Source organism: Dermacentor andersoni, chromosome 11 (assembly GCF_023375885.2).
Source record: "Dermacentor andersoni chromosome 11, qqDerAnde1_hic_scaffold, whole genome shotgun sequence".
Lineage (NCBI taxonomy): Eukaryota > Metazoa > Arthropoda > Arachnida > Ixodida > Ixodidae > Dermacentor > Dermacentor andersoni.
In genome coordinates, this window is record NC_092824.1 from 79501605 (window position 1) to 79525281 (window position 23677).

General features: G+C 48.4%; 1 protein-coding gene across 7 annotated transcripts in view; it reads right to left on the bottom strand.

The window, feature by feature from the left end:
• p120ctn (adherens junction protein p120) overlaps positions 1-23677 on the bottom strand; it is a 123320-nt gene that overhangs the window by 45241 nt on the left and 54402 nt on the right. For all 7 annotated transcript variants that reach the window (XM_055064173.2, XM_055064174.2, XM_055064175.2 and 4 more), the window contains exons 3-4: positions 4555-4626; positions 86-246 (exon numbers count right to left, since the gene is read on the bottom strand). In XM_055064173.2, coding sequence (XP_054920148.2) covers positions 86-246; positions 4555-4626 — 233 coding nt within the window. The remainder of the gene's footprint in view (positions 1-85; positions 247-4554; positions 4627-23677) is intronic.

A 23677-nucleotide genomic window follows, 5' to 3' on the forward strand; every position in this document is an offset into this window, starting at 1 on the left:
GTTTCCCAGGCAACAAGCAGTTACTACTAAGTGTAGCGGAAATGCTGGTCCCACTGCAAGAGTTGAACACCGCAGCGGAACTCACAGGTGTGAGTCGGTCATCTTGGGCCGTGTCTCCCTGTCGTCACCTCCAAAGCTGCCAACCTGGGGAGGCGGGGGCCTCCAAGCGTACGGGGGCTCCTCGGCAGACCCACTCACCGAGACGCTAGACACGCTCACTGCGTCGTCCCGGTCCCTAAGTTTGATCTGCGGCAGGGAAGCGAAAATATGGAAGCAGAGGATGACGTTGTCAGCTGAAAACAGACACAGATGCACAGATGCACGCAAAAGAGATTTCGGGAGTTCTGTGCAACTTAAGTAACCAGCATGGATGAAAGGCCAACAGTACCATATGAATGAACGAGTGAGTTATCAACTGCTCGGAACAGCAGAGGGGCATCGAGGGAAAAAAAACTCAAGAGAGCTTGACGGGTTACTGAGCCCTAAACTTCTTGGCAGCAAATGCGTCAATAAGACAGCAAGTGCATGCTGGGCACAGAAAGAAATACACCAAACTCAATAAATAAGAAGAATGCAAATAAACAAAAATAAAACAACATACAAGCACTGAAACTGAAACAAAGTATGCATCAGTACAGCAGTAGGAATAACTAACTGAGGAAGTTGGCTTGCACCAAATGCAAATAGCATGAACTTCCGAGATCAATACATGCTGCCTGGTGATTCTGCAGATTCTTTAGAAGGCACATTGACGTGACACCACAACCTCAATCACAGGAATCATTCCAGTTCCATGCATTGACCTTCAGTGTTGCAAGGAAATGAAATTATTTTCTATGATGCCTTAACTTCAAGAAATTGAAATAGCAAAACAGAAGTGCTCAAGTGAATGCATGAAGATATGAGGAAGGACACAGTTCAGAACCACAGCACACAAGGCCACAGGCATTGCAGTCAAGTTAAAGAAAGAGAGGCTGATATGGTTTTGCCTCAAAATGAGAAGAGTTGAGTATACCACAGCAGCAGGAAGGCAATGAAATATGAATTTGATAGCGGGAAGAAAATAGGTTTTATAATGAATTAACTGTATATTTTCTTTAGATACATACAGAGAAACGAAGTGAAGCTAGAGGCCATTTGGCCTGATGGGACTTCCCTATGAGGTAACATGCCTTAAGTGACATTAGAACACAAAAAGAAAATTTAGAAAACAGTGATATTCAGTGCAACATGATACAATATAAGGAGCAGCAAAAATACATAAACATGCGCAAAAGTATACTGGCAACAACATCTCTGTATGCGACATATACATACAAAAGAAAAGAAAAAAGTAATAAAAGAAAGAAAAAAAGGAAGACTAGGCTTACAAACTAAAAGATCTAAGAATTTGAAAGCATTATACACATGATTTGCATGAGTATACGCATAAGCCAATAGACGTCAATAGTAGCGCATACAAAGTAATATCGACTGCCTACATTAGCCTATCCACAAAGAGTTCTTTGATGTGGTGCTTGAATTTCGTTATTGAGAGGTAAAAATTTATTTTTTCACCGACAGGATTTAAAAGCAGAGGCATGCAATATTTAGTCAGGGCTCTATCATACCCTGTCCTTGTGGCAGGTACCTGAAGTCGCTGTTTACGCAATGAACATCTGAACGTAATTTCATGTGTTGGAGAAAAGTTAAGCTTGCTTTTGTGAATGTGAAGTAGTACTAGTTTATATTTGTAGACTTGTCTCGCTTTGAGTATACAGTGTTCTTTTAAACAGAGGGTTGCTAGACATTTCCCTCAGGTCACTGTAATAGTTTTCAAATAGGTGGAGCAATTTTTTTCTGTAGAACTTCTAATTTGTTTAGGTTCTTTTCACTCGTACACCATACAAGCATGCTATAGGACATGCGCGAGTGAAAAAAGAGCGCGATATATTTTCTTTCTCAGCCGAAGTGGTATGAATGGATTTAATTTAAATATGCACATGATAATCTTGCTGAGTTGTGATGTTAAGTCTGTCGACATGAGTGTTCCAGGACACATTTTCTTAGAACCATGCTCCAAGAAATTTTTGTGTTTCAACCTGCTGCAGATCCTGGTTCCTAAACCCGATGTTAATCTCAGCTCCGCACAGCCTTGTTGATAGGCTTTAAAACTATGTACTTACTCTTACCTACGTTAAGCATGAGCTTGTCTTGAAGTAGCCATTTCTCCAATTTTTGTAGCTAGTCATTTACCTCAACCTCAAGGTGTATGAGTGACCTACCTGTAAAAAATATGTTAGTATCATGTGCGTAAATGATTAGCTTACGGGAGTTTGGAATGTTACAAAGATCATTGATATAAATTATAAAGAGTGGGCCTAGGATTGAGCCTTGTGGTAGACCATTTTTTACAATAGACACAGGAGAGACCTCACTGTCAACCTTAACTATATTGTTTCCTATTGGTGAGGTAACTTCTTATTAGTTCTGATGCCACTCCTCTTATACTGTAATCCTACTATTTTGAAACTTGAATGTCATGCATTAGTCAATTTTTTTGCTATGGTTAGCTTTAGATACCATTAAGGCGGACCTAAAAGCAAGCCAAAAATAAAATAAAATGAAAAACAGACCACTGCATATGTCATTGGGCACAGTACAAGGAACACCAACAACAGCAACCTTATATGAAAATGGGACAGAGCTTTTAGATAACTGGTGAGAAGCTTTGATAAGCGTGTTTATAAAGGCTAAAATACTAGCTACACACTGTAGAACAATGCAACATCATTTGGTTGTCGGCCTTTCCAATGTTATACCTTGCTTCAAGAACGTCTGCTCTGAAATATATTTAGTGTTTGTAAATACAGGTGCTGTAAATTATTTATGTTAACACAGTCATTGTGAAGCTACGAATAGGGATGACTTGCATATGCTATGCATTCGACAATCACCTATCATTACAGCTGAACAAAAACATTTTGAACCTGTATGCTACAATTGATTACAAAAAATTATAAATTGTTGAAAACACCTGTTCACAGCATGGCTGTTTATTAAGAAAAGGTTGCTATACTTTTCATTATCCTTGTTTTGCTGATAACATTGTGGGAGCATGTAAATCAAAATGTACAAGGTTAACATAAACATCAACAGATGTGAAGCAAGCCCAACACACTTGACAGCCCAAACACTTCATTGAATAGCATTTACAATTAAGTTCTGCAGGGTTATGTTAAAAAAATCCCACACTTATACAAACACAAATAATGTATCTCATTATGTCTCTCTCAGATTGTCCATGCTTATTTCTTGGAAACTACGACAGTGATATACAAGATCCTCCTGTCGTTTGGCAAAACATGAAGATCATGCATCATAGAGATTGCATTACAAAGGTCACTACTGAAACATTTCATATTACAAGGCCTAATGAAGAATGCATTCGTGCCCCCTTTAGTGCTTATCATCCAAAGAGTATCAGTATTTCAAAAGCACGTGTGTTCAATCAACACATCATAGAGTTCCATCACATTACTTGTATCCACATCTGCCAAGTATTGCTGCCCATATCTCGTTAGTTTCTTCAAATTCGTTGCTTTTTGTCACCTACTCATACATATAGGCCATTGTCTTCTAAAAAGAGTTCAGATGAGAGTATGATGTCATGTCCTGTACAGTTTTTCATTCTTTCTGGCATTCTTATTGCATTGAGCTTCATATCTCAGGCCCAGTTTGTTTTATTCTGAAGCCACGATTCATGGTATACATCTCTCACTGTTGGTTATAACGTGGCAACACGTTAAACATGTTTAGCATCAAGACCAAGGCTGACAATTTCTCCACCTGAGCATCTCTTACATTGTCACTGCAACAGCAAATAGGTCTCTCTTAAATGCAAGAAGAATATGTGAAGCTTCCTTGCAGGCTATACAGCTGACCTTTAGGAACACAAGTTGTTGCAGGCACAACTGGAGGTTCTCAAGAACATCTTTCTCCTAATGGTATTGTGGGTACAACCAAAGAAGGCGTTCGATGTCTCCCATCTCGTCACATGAAGTACAATTCAAAATATCAGTACAACCATCCAAATAACTATGCTGGTGTATGAGCAGATCATTTCCCTAATCGATTTACTGACCATAAATAATTCCAGGAAATGTTAACTCACCATCCTGCCTAAAGTTCCAAAACATACTCCTCGCCTATTCTAACAAACATTTTCTTTTCTTTTTTTTAGCCCTACCATCACAAGTTTGCCCTTCTTGCAATTGTTTTACTCTATCTATTTTTGCTGTTCTGTTATTTGTTCTGGCATTGTCACACGAAATGAAGCCCCTCGACTATGCAATGCCTCGAGGCCTTAAGGAAAAAATAAATGAAATTAAATGGTGATGCTTCTTCTCAACAAAACTGCATGGTTACCACATGGCAAATGCGGCAGCATGTAAAGTTACCAAAAGAGAATACAGACACCTGCTTCGTATCATCGTTCATGGTAATACAAGCATCACAGTAATGCACACGACGGAATGCAACTATCAATGCAGACGAAGGTGATGCGGGGCTCACTTTTTCGAGTTGTGTGGCAACCGTCTGGCGCTCTGCTTCCAGCTGCCTTGTGAGCAACTCAAACTGGGCCTCCTGCACCATGAAAGGACAAAAAAGGAAATGCCAAAGTTAGGACACTGCTCAATGCATCCATTCACTGGCCCGCACAAAAATCTGTAGGGAGCACAAACACTAAGCGCTGGCTAGAGATAGACGACAGCATTACAAGAGTTTGCAGATTAAGGCATAGAATGGTTACTACAGCAACATACTTTACCACTGTACCTGGAATCTGACCAAGCTGGAGCAACTGGTCAGGATGCACATAGGCAAAGCAGAAATGAAAACAAAGCAAAAGGCCTTGACAATACATCAAACAAACTTTTTATGCGCAACTACAGTGGTCGGTCTGATATTCAATACACCATGCGCCATTAGAAATACTGCTATCTCTGAGGAGTGTAATGGAAAAGAAAATGATGCAAACCTAACACTTGTGTAACGTACATGTACGGCAAAGGCATAGACAGGTGTCAAATACTGTGTGAGTAGCTATTTGCAAAACAGACAAACACAAGTAAATTGGCCCTCCCTGCCACAAACTTAGCTTATAGCTATGGTTCGTGTTAACAAACCATCGAACTTCACTGAAACTTACTGCTCTAGAACCTAGAAGCATGCTCTAGTCAAAGAGGCATGGCCTCCAAGACTGTCATAGCGGCACGTCTCTTGTCCTAGAGGCCATAGCCAAAGAAATGTATATATTTTTCTCGCATTCATCAGCATCACCGTTACACTTCCCATTTGCACTACCAGAACATGCAATGGTATCCAGAAAACTGTCCACCTTATTAATCCACAATACTGAGTGTTTCTTTTAAGACTACAAGGAATTTTTTTAAAATGCCTGTGGCATACAGCATAATTCTAGTTGTTAAGCTGGATTACTCAAAGAGGTGGACACTACTTGCATGAGGTATCTAAACACATAACTGAATAATTAATGAAAATTCACTAACTTGGTTTTTCATTAATTACTCTACAGCACATTTTGTAATCAACAAATTGTATCTGGTGAGTTTGCAAGGCATATCCACCTAGAAAAAATTCTAAGGATGGCATGAGGTTTCGAGATATGCACCATGAAGCTTACGGTAAAAGAATGCGCTGTTTTATGAATTGAAGCGCAGAAGGAACCCCCATGTATTTTGTCGTAATGAATATGAATTCCTCGAAACTGGTATCTTCTTGCAAATTTGTTCCAAGTGAATATGCTTTGCGAACTCAATGGCTACAATTTGTAAATTGCAATATGTGGCATAAAACAAATAATTATAATTTAATTAGTGAATTCTTTTTATTAGTCAATTATGTATTTTCATTTCCCTTGCAAGCAATGTCTGCCACTTGAAGTAAACCCACTCAAGGACTACAATTATGCCACAGCCATTTTTTAAAAAATTCTGTACAATAAACACCTACAAAAATATGTGTTCGGAGGCTGTCAGCGCACGCTGTCGTCCATGCAAGCCTAAAAACTAGAAGTGGACGAATATCAACTTTTCCAACTATAAATCGAAAACTGAAAAATCAAGTCAAGACACATATATTTACAGCAAGAATATCTATTACAGTATAATTCGGTACACTGCTCATATGAGCAATGCAAACAGGACAGGTAAACTATCAGGAACAAAGGATCAAATTTAAACACCATCACTAAGTGTCATTAAAATGAAACTGCACTAATAGAAGCACAACAACTTCAAAGCCTGCTTGCAAAGAAGCATATTTCAAGAAAAATGGCTGCTGAATGGGTAGCTTTGCATAAACAAATGGTTGTGAAAAAGAAAAAGATTAGTTGTGGAATGAGAAAAACTGCAAAGATGTCCGTTTCGACACGATTCATTGGGAAAAAAAAGAAAAAAAGGATGACAGACTACACAGGAAAATTTCAGGTTCTAATGTATGTTTCCACTGTAAAAAAAAAACCAAAAAAAAAAACAACAAAGCTTCCATTACCCATTTCGTTCCCACACTGCATCGAAACCATTACTGTTGTCTTGCTTCCGATAATTTGCTACACTGTTTAGCAGATGGAGAATCAATAACCAGAGTTTCACATTAGGTCGTTTTGAAATAATTGGTTAGTTTCGAATACTCATGCAACCGTACAGAAAACCGAAACGAAGGCACTCACAGCAGGTACCAACAAAAGCCTACTAAACAAAGAAACTCGTCGCTAGCAGCTTAGCAAAACAAAGTGTCTGAACGGGTAGTGGTTACTGACGTGAACTCCGAGCGCACCGGTAGCGGAAAGGAATTCCCCAGTGCCGGCAGGCTGCACAATACCGTGCAAGAAACGAAGCCGCGCAACAGCGGCGTTGCCAGGCATTCGCGCAATTCGGCACCGAGAAAGTCTGGCCCACAGACTACATTCCTGCCTCTAAGCGCGGCCCACGGCGACAGGAAACATATTGTTACCATTCAATAAAGATTTACCTCCGCGGAGTAGAGCGATTGTGCGCGGATTCGGTTGGTTTGGTAGGGTGCCTCTATGTCCTCCACGCCAGATCGAGAGGCGGGCGAGGAGGACTCCGTATCCTCCTCGCCCAAGAGTCCTCCTCTCCCGAGCGGCGGGCGAGGAGGACATCGAGGAACCCTAGGGTTCGGAGGTGATGAAAACGAGGACATTGAGACACGAACAATTTGCTGCTCTAGCCTGCTGACGAGAATATTATTTTATTTTATTTTTTGCTTGGAAAACAGCTTTTCTCGCGTACGCACAGTGTATTCGTGCAGACGGTTCATTGCAGAAACAGCCTGCAGCGACGGAAACGAACTGATCCAGGGACCAACGTGGTGGAAAACCAATTTTTACATTCTTTTTTAACATTTCAACAGAATTGAGGAGAAAAAAGATAAGCTAGAAAAATATTCAAAGGAGAAAGAAAGAATGACACGGTCCAGACGCATGTTCTTAGCCAAGAAAAAACAATGCAAAAGGGGGCTTAGCGACAGAAAAGGCAAAGATTCGGGCCACGCCAAGCCCCGGGGGAACACCAGGCGGGACCGAATTTGTCCGCAAGGACAACAGAGAGAAACACCATCGCGGCTTGCAAGTCGCGTCAAGAAAAACAGGGCGCCGGAAATGCGCACCAAGACTCGCAAGATGACAACACCGCGAGCAGGCCCGGCATGACAGGGGCATTACAGAGGTAAAACAACCGAGACGATCGAACAACTGTTGCAGTGACAGTACTCGACAAGACAGACGCAGAAGGCACGGCATAAAACGATATGGGGAGACAGAGAGCGGGACAAAAACAAATTATCACGAAACGCGCGGCCGGTGCTTCCGAACGGAGAGACGCGGCACAAAACAAGGGAGTGTTGCGGCAAAGCCATACTCCCCTAGAGGGACGAAAAAAGAACGTACCCGCAGAAAGACTTAGCACTACCAAAAGAAGTCGCGAGTACAAACAATAAATAAATAAAAACGAAGAGAACTAGACAAGCCTTGCCGGTTGTTTCGTTTGGGGAGACCGAAACGCACGCCACATATGCGACAGGGACCCATCCGCGCAAAGGAAACAAGACAGCAGGCGAATAGTTTCATGGCTTCGTTCAACGGTTCATCGTTAGTTCGGTGCACTGTTGCCAGTAGTGTTGCCGCCGATACTCGAGCATCAGTAAGCACGGCTGTAAGTAACGCGCTTCTCGCGCATTTGGTCAGCACGAACGCCCTAGCGCGAAATGAAGGGGAAGAAAAGTAGAAAGCAACAAAAGGCTAACTTACAATCGCCTGCGCTATAGGATGATGCAGCTATCATACGGCACTATCGCGCCAGCCGCACAGTGCAATTCCACTATACTGTCACATTCCGCCACGTTGGCGTTTTGAGCCAATCAGAGAGACCGTAGCAGCCCCGTGAGCCAATCAGCGCTGACAAGGTGGCAACTTTCGACAATATGGCGGAATTTGAGCGCCCAGAATAGCAGTCCCGGAGATATAGCTCCAATTTCCGTCCGCCTAATGTTGGTAGAAATAGGAGCATCGCGGCAAGATTCCAAAGCTTCTCTAACTGCCCGATTAAAGAGGATTTACACGTTCAAAATCTTCAGGATACCTCGTTGCGTTGATTCAGTGCGCCCATGTGTCCGAGTGACCAAACGGAACACGACGATTCAAATTTGATCCCGTTGCGGCAAGCTCTTTTGTGGATCTTGAACGAGGAGTCATCACACGGCACATGACCACCACCGCAATGCCCCGATACCCAGGTTCTCCCAGATCGATGGCCACTAACGAGAGTTCGGAACGCCGTATGTAGGATCAAGTGGACTCGCTGTCACCCAGGGAGGCAAGCCATTTCACACATATTTTGCGTTTCGTTTCGATATATACCTCTCTTTCTCTCTCAGACACACGCACGTAATTCATTTTCTAAGCGACTACCCGTTTTGAGACGACACGTTACTCAGCCGGCGTCAATTAAGAGACACCCTGCGTATACAGTTGCTCGGAGTTTTGAGCAGGAGTGCAACAGACTATGAGCTCGCAACCACTATTAGGCATTCTTGTCTTATCGGGACACATGGAGGCGAGGATACATAGGCCACACGCTACGTTACAGACACCGTGCAACCCTGAAGATTCCCGCGTGCAAATTATTTTCGAAATGACAAAAACGCTTTCCAGGACCCGTACCCGCGTTACCAGCCATGCAAGTGCAGACCGCCGCTGCGGGGTCGCAAAGATGGCGCACTTTCGCGCAACGGCCGTAAGTGGGCAACAAAATAATGCCAGATATACTCCCGCCCAAGAGAGAACGGTTACACAAACTAACTTCCGTCGTAAATATACACAATCACTGTTCCTATACAGCTAGTCTCGGTGGCTGAGACGATCTCTAGTTGTGTGCATAATGTGTATATGCGAACCTGCGCAGAGCCTCGAAGACCTCATTCAAAGGCAAAGTGCTATAGTTCTCGGCTTCGTTTCCTTTTCCTATTTCAACGGCACTCGGAACAGGAAAAAAAAAAAGGAATGAGTCAAGATCCCACGCCTACGGCTCTTTCAAGACACCTTAAGTTGGCCCTATATGACGGCGCGTGAGAGAATAAGCGCCTCAAAGCTGCCCGTGCCACGCCCCCCGCAACACAGCCAATGCTGCACGCAATTAACGAAAACGCGGTTCTACCTCCCGCGGCGGCGCGGCTTGTCGCAGAAGCTTCTCGGTCGCGTCAAATCGGCGGCGCTATCGATCATTCATCGCCTTCCGCCCTTTCTCTCTCTTTCTCTATCCCCAGAAGAGGAGCGGTGACGTCAGTGCGCGCCTCTCCGTGGTTACTTATATATCCAAGGAAGTGACAATGAGCGAGATATAATAACAAAAAAACGATTACAAAGGAAGCAGACGAAGCAATATGTCAATCTGGAAACAGCCAAGAAAAAAAAAAAACCGTTTGGCCGGACGTTCAACGCGCCGCGCCGGCGACGGTGTTGACAGGAGGTGAGGCAGAAGGGACCACTTCCGCCACGGAGGGTCGAAGCCGTCGCCGTCACGCAATAAACAAGCGCTTGTGCGTGCGTGTTTCCATGTCGGCGGTGGGCAACCCATCGGGCTGTCGTCACACGGCGCGGAAAACGGGATGGCGTGCGCGAGAGAGAAGCCGCAAGCTGTGCGTCGAGAGAGACTTCAACGGCCCCGGGAGGACTCCGAAATTGCTGCGGGCGACTAAGTAAAAGCGGCGCTCTCTGCAGAGAGAGAGAGACAGAGAGAGAGAGAGAGAGAGAGAGAGAGACCGTCGGAGTCGACGTGTATGAGTGTCGCGCCAGCGCACCTTTATATACTACGGTGTTGCGAGCGAGAGGGGACTCGGGGTCGTTGACACGCGCAAGGGCAGTACGAGAAAGAAAATGCGAGCCACAGAAGGAAACTTGGCACGAAGAACCTCGCGAGACTTCGTCATCCCGGTTTAAGGCGTCGGTTACATGAGCCAGCATTGCGCGCGCCCGGAAGTCTTGGAACCGGCTGCACGCGCTGTGGGGATCAAGAGTATACACCGGAACCAGATCGGTAGCTACGTTTACGTGAACGCCGTAAAGAGGTGGCCGACTCAGGCGAACGAAGAGAGTTCAAGTGAACCTTCCTGCAAGGGGTTAGGTAAACGAAGTTCATGTAAACGAAGCTAGCGAGTTGTAAGTTTCAGGCTACCAGTTCGGGTGCGTGTCTGTTCTAGGTGCCGGGATTCGTTAGTAAAAGGTGCCGTGGCGCGTTTTGCAACAATACATGGATGTGTATACCCCCCCGGTGCCTCATCATCTTTTGAGGCTCAACATCGTGGAGGAGCGACTATAGTCACGCCTCGCCTTCCATTTATGTGCATACGGCGTTTGAGATACGGCAATGGGCAGTTCGCCATTGAGGAGCCTACATGCACAGCTTCGCTGGTCGTCCACATTCCCAGAGTGAAATGGCACTGAACTTTTTTTTTCTAGCAGTTTCATACCCTTCCTCCCACTGAAATGTAATAAAATGTCGCAATTGCGACCACCACGAAGAAGAAATAATTTGCATCGTACACGTGAGCTCGACGGGAGCGGGTAGAGTCAGAAGTCGAGCCGATCCATGCCGAGCCGGCCATGCTTGCATGCATCTTGCCAAGCGGGTTGACCTAAAGCCTCGCCATACCCGTTTTCTCCAAGGCGCTGGCGCGTGGACGGGAAGGGGGGGGGGGGGGAGTTGCTTTAGGTTGACCGAATTCCGACAATCGCTCGGTCGAGGCGCTGCTTCGGTGCGACACGCCAGCGCTCACATGAGCCATTCGACCGGTTTCAGAGGTCCGACGATTCGACTCGACCCGACTTTGCATATCAAGCGCGGTACTGCAGTTTCGTATTTTTCATTACACAGAATGCCTACAACCGTTCTAAACGGCAGGCGACGCTCCCGGAGCATTTCATATAGTTAGCGCTCTGCTTGCACGACTGCAAAAATGTTCGAGAAAGGGACAACACAATTTAAAGCCCGACTTGCATACAGTCTTCCTCAGAGAAAACTAAGCCACCTAGCGCACGACCGCAGCCGACTCTGCAGGAATGCGCGAAAGGTCGCGGCCAGAAGTTAAAACGACACACTCACGGCGACCATAACGGCTTTGTGTCTTGCATTCGGCCAGATCCGCACAACAGGACGGGCAGAGTAGCCCGCTGCTGTATGAGAGAGTGTAATACTGGAGGCTCGTCTGGGCATTTGGGAGGAAGGGACAAGTGTCTGCTTTAAATAATAAGTAACAAAAGGGGTGGGTGGTGGGAGGGGGCTAGATGCTAATATAGGGTGAAAACCTAGCATGCACAAGAGAGAAAACCCGCCTCAAGTTTGCCGCACGCTGCTCGAGCGCGCACCGAAGCGCGCGAGCACTGCGTATGCAGGGGCCGCGGAGCGCGCGCGTTTATCTTTAGCCGCAGTTGATCCGCTTTCGGCTTCTTTTCATCTCGCAAAAAAGCCGCCCGGCGCCTGCCGGCTACCTGCAGCTCGGCTGAGCAGAGAGCGCCGACGACAAAATTGCAGGGCTCGCGCCATGGACACCACGTGACACTGGATGGAAAAGGCGCGCGCTGATCTCGGGCAAGGGACCTGCGCCAGCGCAGACGTCGCAGTGGAATCCTCGGAATTAATTTCGACCCACCAGGGGGCCCATTTAGGTGCACCTTAAGTTTAAGTACACGAGGGTTTCTGCGCTCCGCCCCCGTATAGAAATGCGGCCGGGAATCGGAGCTGCGACCTCGCGCGCAGCAGCTGAACGCCATCTGCCACTGCGCGCGCCGCCGCCGCCGCGGGTATAGTTTCGTTATCTTCATCTAAACGAACCGCGCATTTAGTTTTCTCTGACACACATACCATACCACCCATCACTCCCACGGTAGCTTAACGATCGCAGCGCCAGAGTTCGCCGAAGTAATTCTAGCAGGAAACTCTACAGCGTCCACGTTGCCTCCGAGATCGGACAGCGCGCGCCACCCGATCTCGGAGGCCAATTGCGTAAGAGTAGGCACAAGGCCGAGGAGGCGGTCGCCGCGCCGGTGGTTCTCAGGAGATGGGAAAGGACGAGGGCGGGAGAGGGAGCGGCAGCTCGGTAGAGAACGGCCCCCGTGCGCTCCCCGGTACGTGAGAGGCAACCCGATTCCAGTGTTGCCCGCATCAACAGCCTCTCGGAAACCAGAGAGAGAGAGAGACGCACGCGCGCGCAAAGTACAATGAACGCACAAAAGGAAGAGAAGCTCCGCGGCTGTCCGCGACCTCCGGATCGTCGCCATTCCATCGTCGCGGATGTGGGGTGCTGGGTTTCCGTTTGCCGCCGACAGCACTCACCGCCGCTTTTGCTTTAATACTATTATTATTTTTTTTTGCTTATTCATTTTGCGTGAGCTTGTGTTCTGTCTGGGCGGCGCTCGTCGTAAACGGACACGACAGTTCGCTTAATAACAGCGCGCGCTAAGGACGACGACGCGCTGACGTCCCGGCACGAATTCGATGCGAGCCCGCGTGAATTACACTGCGAATTACACTGAGACAAAAAAAAAAAAAAAAGAGAAACTAACTTCTTTTAAAATTTCATATTTGTGCCTAACGACATTCATCGGGTGTTGCATGTCGTGCGAAAACACGGTTACAAAGATGGCGAAACGGGTACGTTTCATCAGCATGCGAAGCGAGGTCTTCGTACCAGAAGGAGTTATGAGGTACGTTTCTGCAGAAGACCTGTCCTTAGAGTAATTCTTTTGCCACACACAACAAAGTGTTAAAACGTTTACCCACAGCGTTTGTACAGGATTTACACAATGGCGGCTGACGACGAGTTCTACAGCTGTAGACCTGTAAGACATAAAAGCGTTGCACTTTCAACCAACTAGACTGTTCACTGATTATAAACAAAGATAAACGTCTACATCTGGAGGAAAATTTCAGTTTTTAGACATGAAATCTGCCTCCACTTAGAAAAAGGGCTTCGCTAACACGAAGAAACACAGCACGTGCGACAACAGTAGGGTGGGAGAAACTTATGAGGGACAACAACCGATTGGAGAAAAGCATGGGACGCAGCTGGCGAGAGAAGATAAATGGAAGGAGTGATTTGCGCAGTATTCGATGCAGCGCGTTCGCGTTTGCCCGCTAAGCTCTCTCCACACACAAAGTACAGCGCTGAATCGTGCTTCGAAACGCGTAAAAGGAGTGACTCGTTCTCAAGCAACGAGTGCCACGAAAAGTACGCGGACAATGTCAAAACGCACAACAGCCCGCTTATGCAAAGCGGGAACCCTTTTCAAAACGGGACCCCACTTCCTCTGCTTCCTCTTTCTTTTCCCCCTAGAGATTAAAACTACACGATGGCACCGAGAAGACCACCCACGGTTCAAATAAAACCATTATCGGCATAAAACACTCAACTAGCACAGCATACAATGTCCAAGCAAGTCCAAGTTGAATATCGCCTTTCCGCAAACGTATACATACTCAAACTCTAGCTAACACTGTCAGGTCCATGTTGACATCAAAAGCTCTCCCAACCGAACAGTTCGTTCGAAGGCATCTCTTGACAGTGATGGGACAGAACTTCTGAAAGCAAGAAGCATGTGACCCAACGAGAGACGCCGCGACAGACGGCTCCGCATTCATTTGACCACCTACTCTTCTCTGACATCAATCTAAACCTACGTAAAGACGGACGCATTCTCTCCCAATCGTGAATCGAACCCACGACCTCGCGCCGCTGCCACCGAGCTACACCGGAGACAAGTTAGAAGACATCAGCGTGCGCATGCTTCCGCAAGCAACGATCACGGGAAAAGAGTTATATACACCGCGCTTGTCAGTGCAATACTTTTGCGCTCACGTACCTTGCAACGGGCTGTCAGGCGCAGCAGTAACGGAGGCGCCCTCTCTGTGCCTCTCAGAAATAACGGTCGTCGGTACATTATTCAATTAGCTGGCTGTAGGACTCGCGAGAATCCACACTGTAACGTTGAAGACTCGGACCAGCTTCGTTTCAACACGCGCCTGCGGGGAGTTCCGCACCGAAGTATTTGGACAGTGGTGCGGGCAGCTCGCGGATGGCGAACTTGACCGAGAGGGAAATGGCGCAGACACTGCCGCCATTGGCATAGATAAGCGCGTACTGATAGCGCGATAGTTAGCACGGGGACTCCCAAGTTAATCTTCGGAGGAAGACGGTCGAGAGTGAGCTTCTTCGCAAGCGCGGAAGATTTGTCTCCTTATCGGGAGGGAGTATTGAGAGGACATCCCCCACGCGCTTTCGAAGTCTATGTTGTCAGCTTCCACTGTGCTGCAGTAGATCAGCGGAAACTAGATAAAGCGCAGATTTGCACCGTGCCGGTTGTACTACAATATGGCCTCTATCGAGACTTTGGCCTAGAATCTGGCCAAATCGGGCGACCTTTCCCTTGCCTTGCCTATACAAATCATTGATACCGGCGGGTCAGTTGCTGACCCATGGTTTTGGTAAAGCAGCGCACTTAGAAAAAGAAAAACAAAAAAACAGATTCACTCAAACCTGAATGATGAGGACATACACGGGCGCTGAATGCCCGCCTGTGTATGTCCTCATCGTTCATTCATATTTGCCTGAACCTGTCCTTTCTTTTTTTAAGTGGGCTGTTTTAACAAAACCAACCCTTGTTCCAGCATTTAGACCGAATCGCTATCCCTTCGAAAGTAATAATTAATTGAAACTCGGATAAATCGAAACTCCGCTTTATACATCGAACTTCAAGCAAATTTAGAAATTACGGTTGGCCCGTCCAAGTTCCTCAAAGCGTCTTCAAAATACTTAATTCCGATCCCGTCCACTTCAGGCATGTGGGTTCCTTCGATGGTTGACCATGTTTGTCACGCGCCAACGGGACAAGCAAGCAACCCTACCAAAGAAAGCTTGTAGTTCAATGGGACGCTATGCTTCCCAAGTTGAACTACGACGAGAATAACACGGCCCCTGGGGCCAAAGACGGCTGAGGGGCAGCAGAGACAATCGTTGCGCAAAGGGCACGGAACGCAACCACAAGGACAGAAAGCCAATAGCGGCGGACACTCAGTCAGCTCGTCTGTTGTCGACTCCGGCTTGCGAGTATAAGCAGAAGTCGTTCGATAACACATCACAGCAACGAGTTCAGATTATACCTCCTAATGCAGCCAATTACTGACGTGATAAGCAGCGGCATCGCTTATCGAGTTAATCTTTTTCAAGCTTTTAGTCACTGTGTGATTTGCAACCGAAACATTGGACCAGTAGGGTGACATCATTAACCCCCCCCCCCCCCCCCGCCCCTATCTCCCTTAAGAAAAAAAAAAAAGAATGGAGCCATGACCTGTGCTCTCTATAGCTATGTAGCGATCGAGGCCCTCACGATGGAAACGAATCGAGGCCCATTTGGAAACTACTTCTAGGAGGAATATATCTTCACGAACAGCACATCCTCCTTGAATATACCTCCCAGAGTTACCATATGGCACACACAATAACTCTACTTGAGGGTGCCTCCACGCGCTCCTCCTCCCCCGCTCCGTGCGGGGGAGAGGGAACGCATGGAGGCACCCTAGTGTGCGGTAAGGTCATTAAAGAGGGGAAAAAAACTTGTTTTTCTATAGTGACTAATGTGCGCCGTTCGTTCCGTGAAACCGATTTTTGCTACGAAAGCGGGACCTCGACGCTCACAACGAAGCCGATCAACGCGGTTGGCAAGAAGACCCGCTTGCTCTGCCAATACGTGGGCGTAGCAATTTCGGCTTCCGATCGTACCAATGTGAGCCAGCTGCGCTAGAGAAGCGCACGGTTCTATAGAACGAACCGGAACGTGGAAAGAAAAAAGAAAATAAAAACAATATGCAAGAAAGAATCAAGACGGGGATTTAAGTAGAGCGGAAGCCAAGCTGTTACAGCAAACACTGCGCCGATTTTGGCGCGACTTCATCCCGGGCCGTAACGGCACGTGCAAAAGCAGAGAGAAAAGCAAAACTGAAAGAAATATAAACACGAGCGCGCGCGTGGGACACGAAAGCAAATAATCAAACAGCTTTACGGCAGTCTTCGAGGAATCGCCATCGCGACGCTCCCGAAACTGGTTCCTTGTCTTCCTCCTCTGCTCGTTACGGCTTTCTGCATTTTCTGAAACCTCCGTTGAGCCTCTACACGTACAACGGCGTCGCGGTTGCGTTTGCGAAGCCACGCTTCGCTGCGTCGCTCTCCTCCCTCGCCTTCTCGCCCGTTCTCGTTCTTCGACCGCAATTGCGCGCGACCGTGAAACGAGCCGCGTGTACTGAATACACGAACGGCGGGGGTTGGAAACGCTGGTTTCCGACGTCGTTCGGCGAGGCTGCTATTTGCCGGTGCTGCCGCCGTACGGAGGAGACAAGCGGAAGCCAACAACTATCAATTAACCCCGTCGCCGAAGGGAACGCGACGGCGGGTGATGGCGCGCTCGCGTTTCGAAGCTTCGAGCCACCATGGATTCGAAATTAATATAATTTCAAGCAAAATTGCGCCGATTGAGGTGCAAAAGTGCGGCACGCCGTAGTAGGGGGGGGGGGGGGGGGGGGGCACTCCAGATTAATTTAGACCACCCGGGTTTCTCAACGTGCATCTAAATGTAAGTGCACGAGCGTTTTTCTGCACTTCCAACTTAAGCAGTCGCGGCCGGGAGGGTCGAACCAGTGACCTCTAGTTCAGCAGCGCAACGCCATAGCACCGTGGCTTCGATATTGCGCAGGTACGTGTCCGCGTTTGACCAAGACGCTTCTCGAAAGACGACTTTACAGGTTATGCAGGGCTTAAAAGTTAAGAGGAACCTCTAGACAGAGAGAGAGAGGGCTGGGCCCTACCACTACAACTCGCGGAACGTCCCGGTGGTCGAGGTAGCCCTAATTCTAGCCCTAAGTATAGCTGCATGCAACGGGTTTGAAACAAGTTTCAGCTGGGGGAACCGTAAGAATCGGACTGATTAGAAAAGTGCGCACGCGCAGTGGAAGAGAGCTTCGAATCCATTTCCTACAAGTACTGCGTAAGACATTACCGTCGACTTTGCACACGCAATTCCACCAGGTCTGATGTTGGCTATAGCCGGCGATCTTGACACTGTGGCTAGGGTAAAGCACAGAGTGTTCATTAGCGAGTCAAAGGGACAACAGAGCTCCGCGTAGTGTACTGATATACATCCGCTAGATGGTGCGCCATGTTCAGAGGGAAGAGCGGGAGAGCTATCGGAGCCCAGCTGCAGCAGTACAGGCCTCACGCACATGACGCGCTTCGACGGTGGCATTACGGCGTGTCGCTACATGCTTCCATGCTATTTGCATTAACGTCAACTGTCATACTGAGATTATTTCTGTCGGAGTTACTAAGGGGGCCGTGTCGCAAGAAATCCGGTGTCGGCGTCGAACGTCGCTACGCGAAAAATCCTTCCGAACCGCAACTACGCAGGCCCTCCGCGTGGCGCAGAGGCGTTAACGAACGAATTGAATTCCTCAAAGCATAATGCGTCAGAAAAATCGTAACGTACGACCAAAACCCAACCTACGGACACGATAGCGTCGGATTGTAATTTGAATATACCAGAAGACATAATTCTGTTGGGTGAAAACCCGAACACGAACCCCATTTTCCAGCGTTTCTAGCATTCATAGAGCGGCGCGGCCCGCTCGGCTCCTTGCAACGACACCAGCCAGATGGCGCTCGCATCCGCAAGAAAGCTGCATTTGCCGGGAGGCGTGACAAGCAGTCAGGGATCTTTGAATGCCAATGCGTAGCACTCTTAAAGGCGAAGCTTAAGCGTCCTCTATTTCTTTCTTGATTCTCATTTTGTTTTTTTATTTTGGCACGCTTCCCCGCTGCTTCCGAATGGGCAATGATATACACAGGGTATACGTTCAACGAATAGTATACTATTACAACTTTCTTCTTCCTGCGCGTTCATCTCATAATCGATCGACTACGAAGGCGGGGAATGAACTGAGAACGCCTTTAATAAATATGCGCAATACGCAGTGACCGTCTGCTACGCGGCATGATTTATGGGCCCGAACGACATACACACGAAGCTTACAGAGCGTACAGTAGAACGAGCCGTCGCGGAGCGCTTCTACGTGTCTTTTATAGGCTCGTATAGGTCGCACTCGATCCATATCAACCTGATATGTCTTCTTCCTCTTCTTTTTTTCCTCCCGAAAGTAGTAGTCAAGAGCCAGGTACATGGGTATTCTTTGAATAGCCCCATGCAGCGTAAGGAACGATTCTCCGGGACGTAGGAGGACCAGAGACAAATTGATTTCCGCTCCATCGACGACGACGACGGGCCGGCTGCTCGACCGGTTGTTTTATTGCACCCCCCCTCCCCTCCCCGCCACCCCCTACCACACGCAGGCACGCGCTCTTTGGGGACAGGCCTATCTCCAAGAGCGACGGCCCTTCTCATGCTTCCTATATCTGCCCGCACGCTCGCGATGTGTCGCTCAAGCGACAGAAAAGACCTCGACCTCGCACCGCCCTCGTGTCCTTTTCTCGTAAAGCTTCTCTCTTCCATCTCCACCGCCAGCTAGCTCCTTTCCGGTATTCGAGGCCCCTCAGTCACGTTATTCACCCCTTTCTCGTTGCCTCTCGCATCCATCTACTAGTTTCGGAAAAGGGAAACAACGCAACAACAACCACCAGACATCACCTCTGCGGCGCCGCAACAACAGCCGGCGGCCGCCTCTCGCTCGATAGCGTGCGCACCCGTGGCTTTTAGCGTACAAGAAACCGTAAACGAAGAAGGCACGCGCGTGCAAGGCGGCCGGGCGGGCGGCCGACCGAGCAAGCGAGTGACGCTGCCTCCGGTCTGCACCGCACGTGCATTCATTCTTCCATTCCGTGCCCGGGCTCAGGACAAGCGACCTGCGCGCCGCCCTGGCGGAGCGTGCATGCACGTCGGGCACGACCGTAAAAAAGAGCGAGCGCGGACGCCGGCCCGCTCCCGCCTGCCTTGCATGTACGACGACGGCGGTCTTATGGCCCAATTCAAAGAAAGGAGAGAGAGAAAGAACAGGCAGAGGTCGAAGACAACCACCACCAGGCCCGGATAAACCAAGTCGACGCGCAGAACCGGCCATCCTTCTAGTTTCAGTGGAGGAGAGCTTCGCTCCACTGGCGCGCTAGAGAGCTTACTAAAAATTATGTGGTTTTACGTGCCAAAACCATGATCTTATGAGGCACGCCGTAGCAAGAGAGAGAGAGAGAGAGAGCAAGGAGAAGGCAGAGAGGTCAACCAGACGAGCGTCCGGTTTGCTACCCTCAACTGGGGGTGAGGCAAAGGGGGATAGAGAGAAGAGGAAGGAAGGGGTGGCTGTGTGCAGTGAAGCACCGTGACACCAAAGTGGCATTCCATAGCTGGTGATCTGCGTTGATCACGTCTGGGACGACCAAAGGGCCAGTGGTCGTTGCCCGAATAGAGGATCCGGAAATTTGGACCACCTAGGGTGCACCTAAATCTATGAACACGGATGTTTTCGCATTTGCCACCCATTGAAATGCGGCCGCCGTGGCCGGGATTCCATCCCGCGACCTCGTGCTTAGCAGCCCAACACCACAGCCACTAAGGAACCGCGGCAGGTCTAGCGCTTACTGGTGTCAACAGCGCAAAATGTAGACGATACAAACGTAGACGGACGTCCTGTCTACGTTTTGCGCTGCTAACACCAGGATGGAAACCCAACAATCCCAAGCTGCTATTCTAGAGCTTACTGACGTCTTCGCCAGTGTCTGGGCCGAACAGCGCGGATGTGTACAACAGGAGGAGGAATGCACTTTAATGCGGTTAACGGATCCAAGTCCGGGCCGGCGTGTATATTAGTTATAGGACTACACTTTGTCCGTAAACGTGTTACCGTTTACGGAATACGGGGTTATCGGAGCCGTGCACGGCAGCATGGCAGCGCTGGTAGCGACATCTCGCGAAGAACGCGAGCGGATGAATAGAAGACTTGCTGCAGGTGGGACAAGGATCCACATCATCATTACGCTTGCTGTGCCTTACCGATCAAGCTACCGCGGCGGTCACCTTATCGCACTCTTTCTTTGGTATTCGCGCATGTGTATGTGTGCGCGTGTGCACGTGTATTCGCGTATGTGAAACTCCGGGAGCGTTAACGAGTGGCACGGGAAGTCGCGCGAAAGGGAACACTGTGATCTATTCTAACGCGTACAGCTCGTGCTACCATTCTGGTGAATGACAACTTCCCTTTTCGTCAACCTTCAGTACGGTTTGTAACGCCTGCAATACGTCCGCGTATACGGCTGATCGAAAGAGAGCTCGCGCACATCGAGCGGCCGTTCGCGGAGCGGGGGCTGTGACGCGGACGGAGCCGACGACGAAAAAGTGACAGGCCGTGGAAACGAGACGTGTGTAAAGCCGTCCGTCAACGAGACACGGCGCGGAAAGACAGAGGGGGGCGGCGGCAAATATTTCGGCCCCTTTTTTCCGCCGGATATCCGGCGGGACGCACAGACGTCCTCTCCGCCGAGCCGTGACGCGGGATTTCGAAGCACGTTCAGTCCGACACCGTATTCCGATGCGTCGTCCTCTATACGCGTGTCCGCTTTGCTCTTCTTCTAAAGACCCGCAAAAGAAAGCAACCGCGTCTCCCGTACCGTTTTTCACGCATCCCCGTTTTTCGCGATCGTAAGGACGTCTGTACATATAATAAATACACACACACACGCACGCACGCACACGCGACAGCCATAACGCGCTCTATCTAACGCACAAGACAGTGACGCAGCAAGTGCATGCATGCATACAGTCGGCCAGAAAACTTTATGAGACACCGCGGGTTTGACGGCAACTGTGAACTTCTGCTCCGTTAAGGAACGACGCTTCTAATTTACGGATTGCGATCCGTCGGCGTAGTTCGGCGACCATGTCGTTGCGCCGCTGAGCTCGCGATGTCGCGGGTTCGATCCCAGCGGCCGCGTTTCGATGGGGGCGACAGGCAAGAAAAAGAACACGCTCGTGTATACTTTGAATTACGTACGCGCTATAGAAGGAACCCCAGGGGACCAAAATTAATCCGGATAGCCGCCCCCCCCCCCCCCCATACCCCACCCCAACTACGGCGTGCTATATTCAGATCGTGGTTCTGGCACGTAAAACCCCTTAATTTAGTTACCCTTGAATTTTAATTTAAGCGATTTAAGCAAGAACTAGTACACAGTGAAACCGTTCGAATGTGCGAAGGCTCAGCGTACTACGTGCGATCGCACAGCGGAAATTCGATATTCGTTTTTTTTTTTTTCTTGCTAATTCAGCGTTCCGTAACATTCTGTGGTCGACCTCGCGTTTCTTTCAACTACGCTCTTCCCATGGCCAGAGGACACGTCAAATTCTTGGCTATCTTTCTTTCTTTCCTCTTTTGACGTAGAGCCAGGTCGACTGCGCGCCATGCATATATATATATCTCGTCTCAAACGGGGCATTATTTTATACGCATCCGCCTCGCCTGGAAAAAAAAAAAAGCTCCACCGCTCCAGCGGAGCGAGAACGAACGCACGTACTATTATAGCAACACGACCACACACACATACGCACGCGGTTATCGTTGTTCACACCAGGGGGCGTCGGTTCGCGCGTAAATTACGTAAACGATCCGTAACACGACCATGTATCTAGTGGGCGCTTTTGTAAGCGAATAGCGGACTAGCCGAGCGTGGAGACACGAGACAATAAGGAAAGAAAACAAGAGAGGAGGTCAAAAAGGAGCACGTCGTGTTTTTTTTTTCTTTCCCCCTTCCAGCTTAGTATAAGTGCGGTTGCCGCGTTATTCAATTTTTCTTTTTGTTCACTTTCTTATTTTTTTTTCGCCGTGACCCAAATTCCTGTCCCACCGCAGATAGCGGCGTGTCTGGGGCGTCGTCGCTATTAATAAGCCGTCAGCGTCGGTTCGCGCACGGAGGATATGCATCGCGGTAATTTATGTCGATTTCCATCAGTACAGCTTGATGGAAGGGGGTGAACCTAAAAACGCGAAAAATCTCGCACTCGTGATAGCACGCTTATGATAACAACGACACCTTTTCTTAGAGAGAGAGAAAAAAAAAGGAAAATCATAGCAAAACCCGCGAGCTACTTCGACAAGAGGTACTTCGACCTCGTATACATGCCGCAACATACCTATAGATAAAATATATAAGACACGCAAGACTTAGGTTCATGTGTTTAAATTTAACTTATGTTGCGTTTATTTTATCATTTTCTGTTAACAGACAGCACTATACACCGACCTATCGGTAGCACGGTAAACATGCTAAGCGATCTGCTTTCGGTGCCCGTGCTATGCATTAAATTAAGTTCTTGGGTCTTACGAACCAAAGTCACGTTATGGTTAGGAGGCACGCACGCCGCATAGTGGGGAACTCCGGATTACATTTTGACCACGCGGTGTTCGTGCACCAAATGAACGGTGCACGGGCGTTTTCGCATTTGGACTCCCCCCCCCCCCCCCCCCCATCGAAATGCGGCCGTAGCGACAGGAATTTGAACCCGCGACCTCGGACTTAGCAGCGCAACGCCATAGCCACTACAGCGAGTTGCGTGCAATGTATACTATACTGTCAGCAGAAATTCGAGATGAACAAGTCGAAAAGGACCTGAAGGCGTCCTCGCGTTTGCAGCCTGGACTTTAGAACAAAACAAAAAGATATCGTAGTCAAACGCACAAAGTCGACGATCAGTTCAGCCGAAACCAAAATTCAAGCATTCTTACAAGCAATCCGTGAAACTTGGTCTTTCGAAACCTCGAAAAAACAAAACAAAAAGTCTAGGTTAACATTCAAGGGTTTTCAGCCGTTTCAAGAACCGCACTATACGAAACCTGCGCTGGTCTGTTTACGCCTGACCGCCTGAGGCATACAGTATATGGCTTCTTAGGCCTCGTTTACAGCACGACTCTGCAGTTCTTTCCGTGAGGCGGCAGCATACCCATTACAGTTGAAACGAAGGCGGCAGGGTGCCTGCTTAGCGAACTTGTCGGCGCAGAAGAGAACGATTCGAGCCCCCATCTGGGGCAACGATCTTAACAAGCACCGTCTGTGTGGCTAT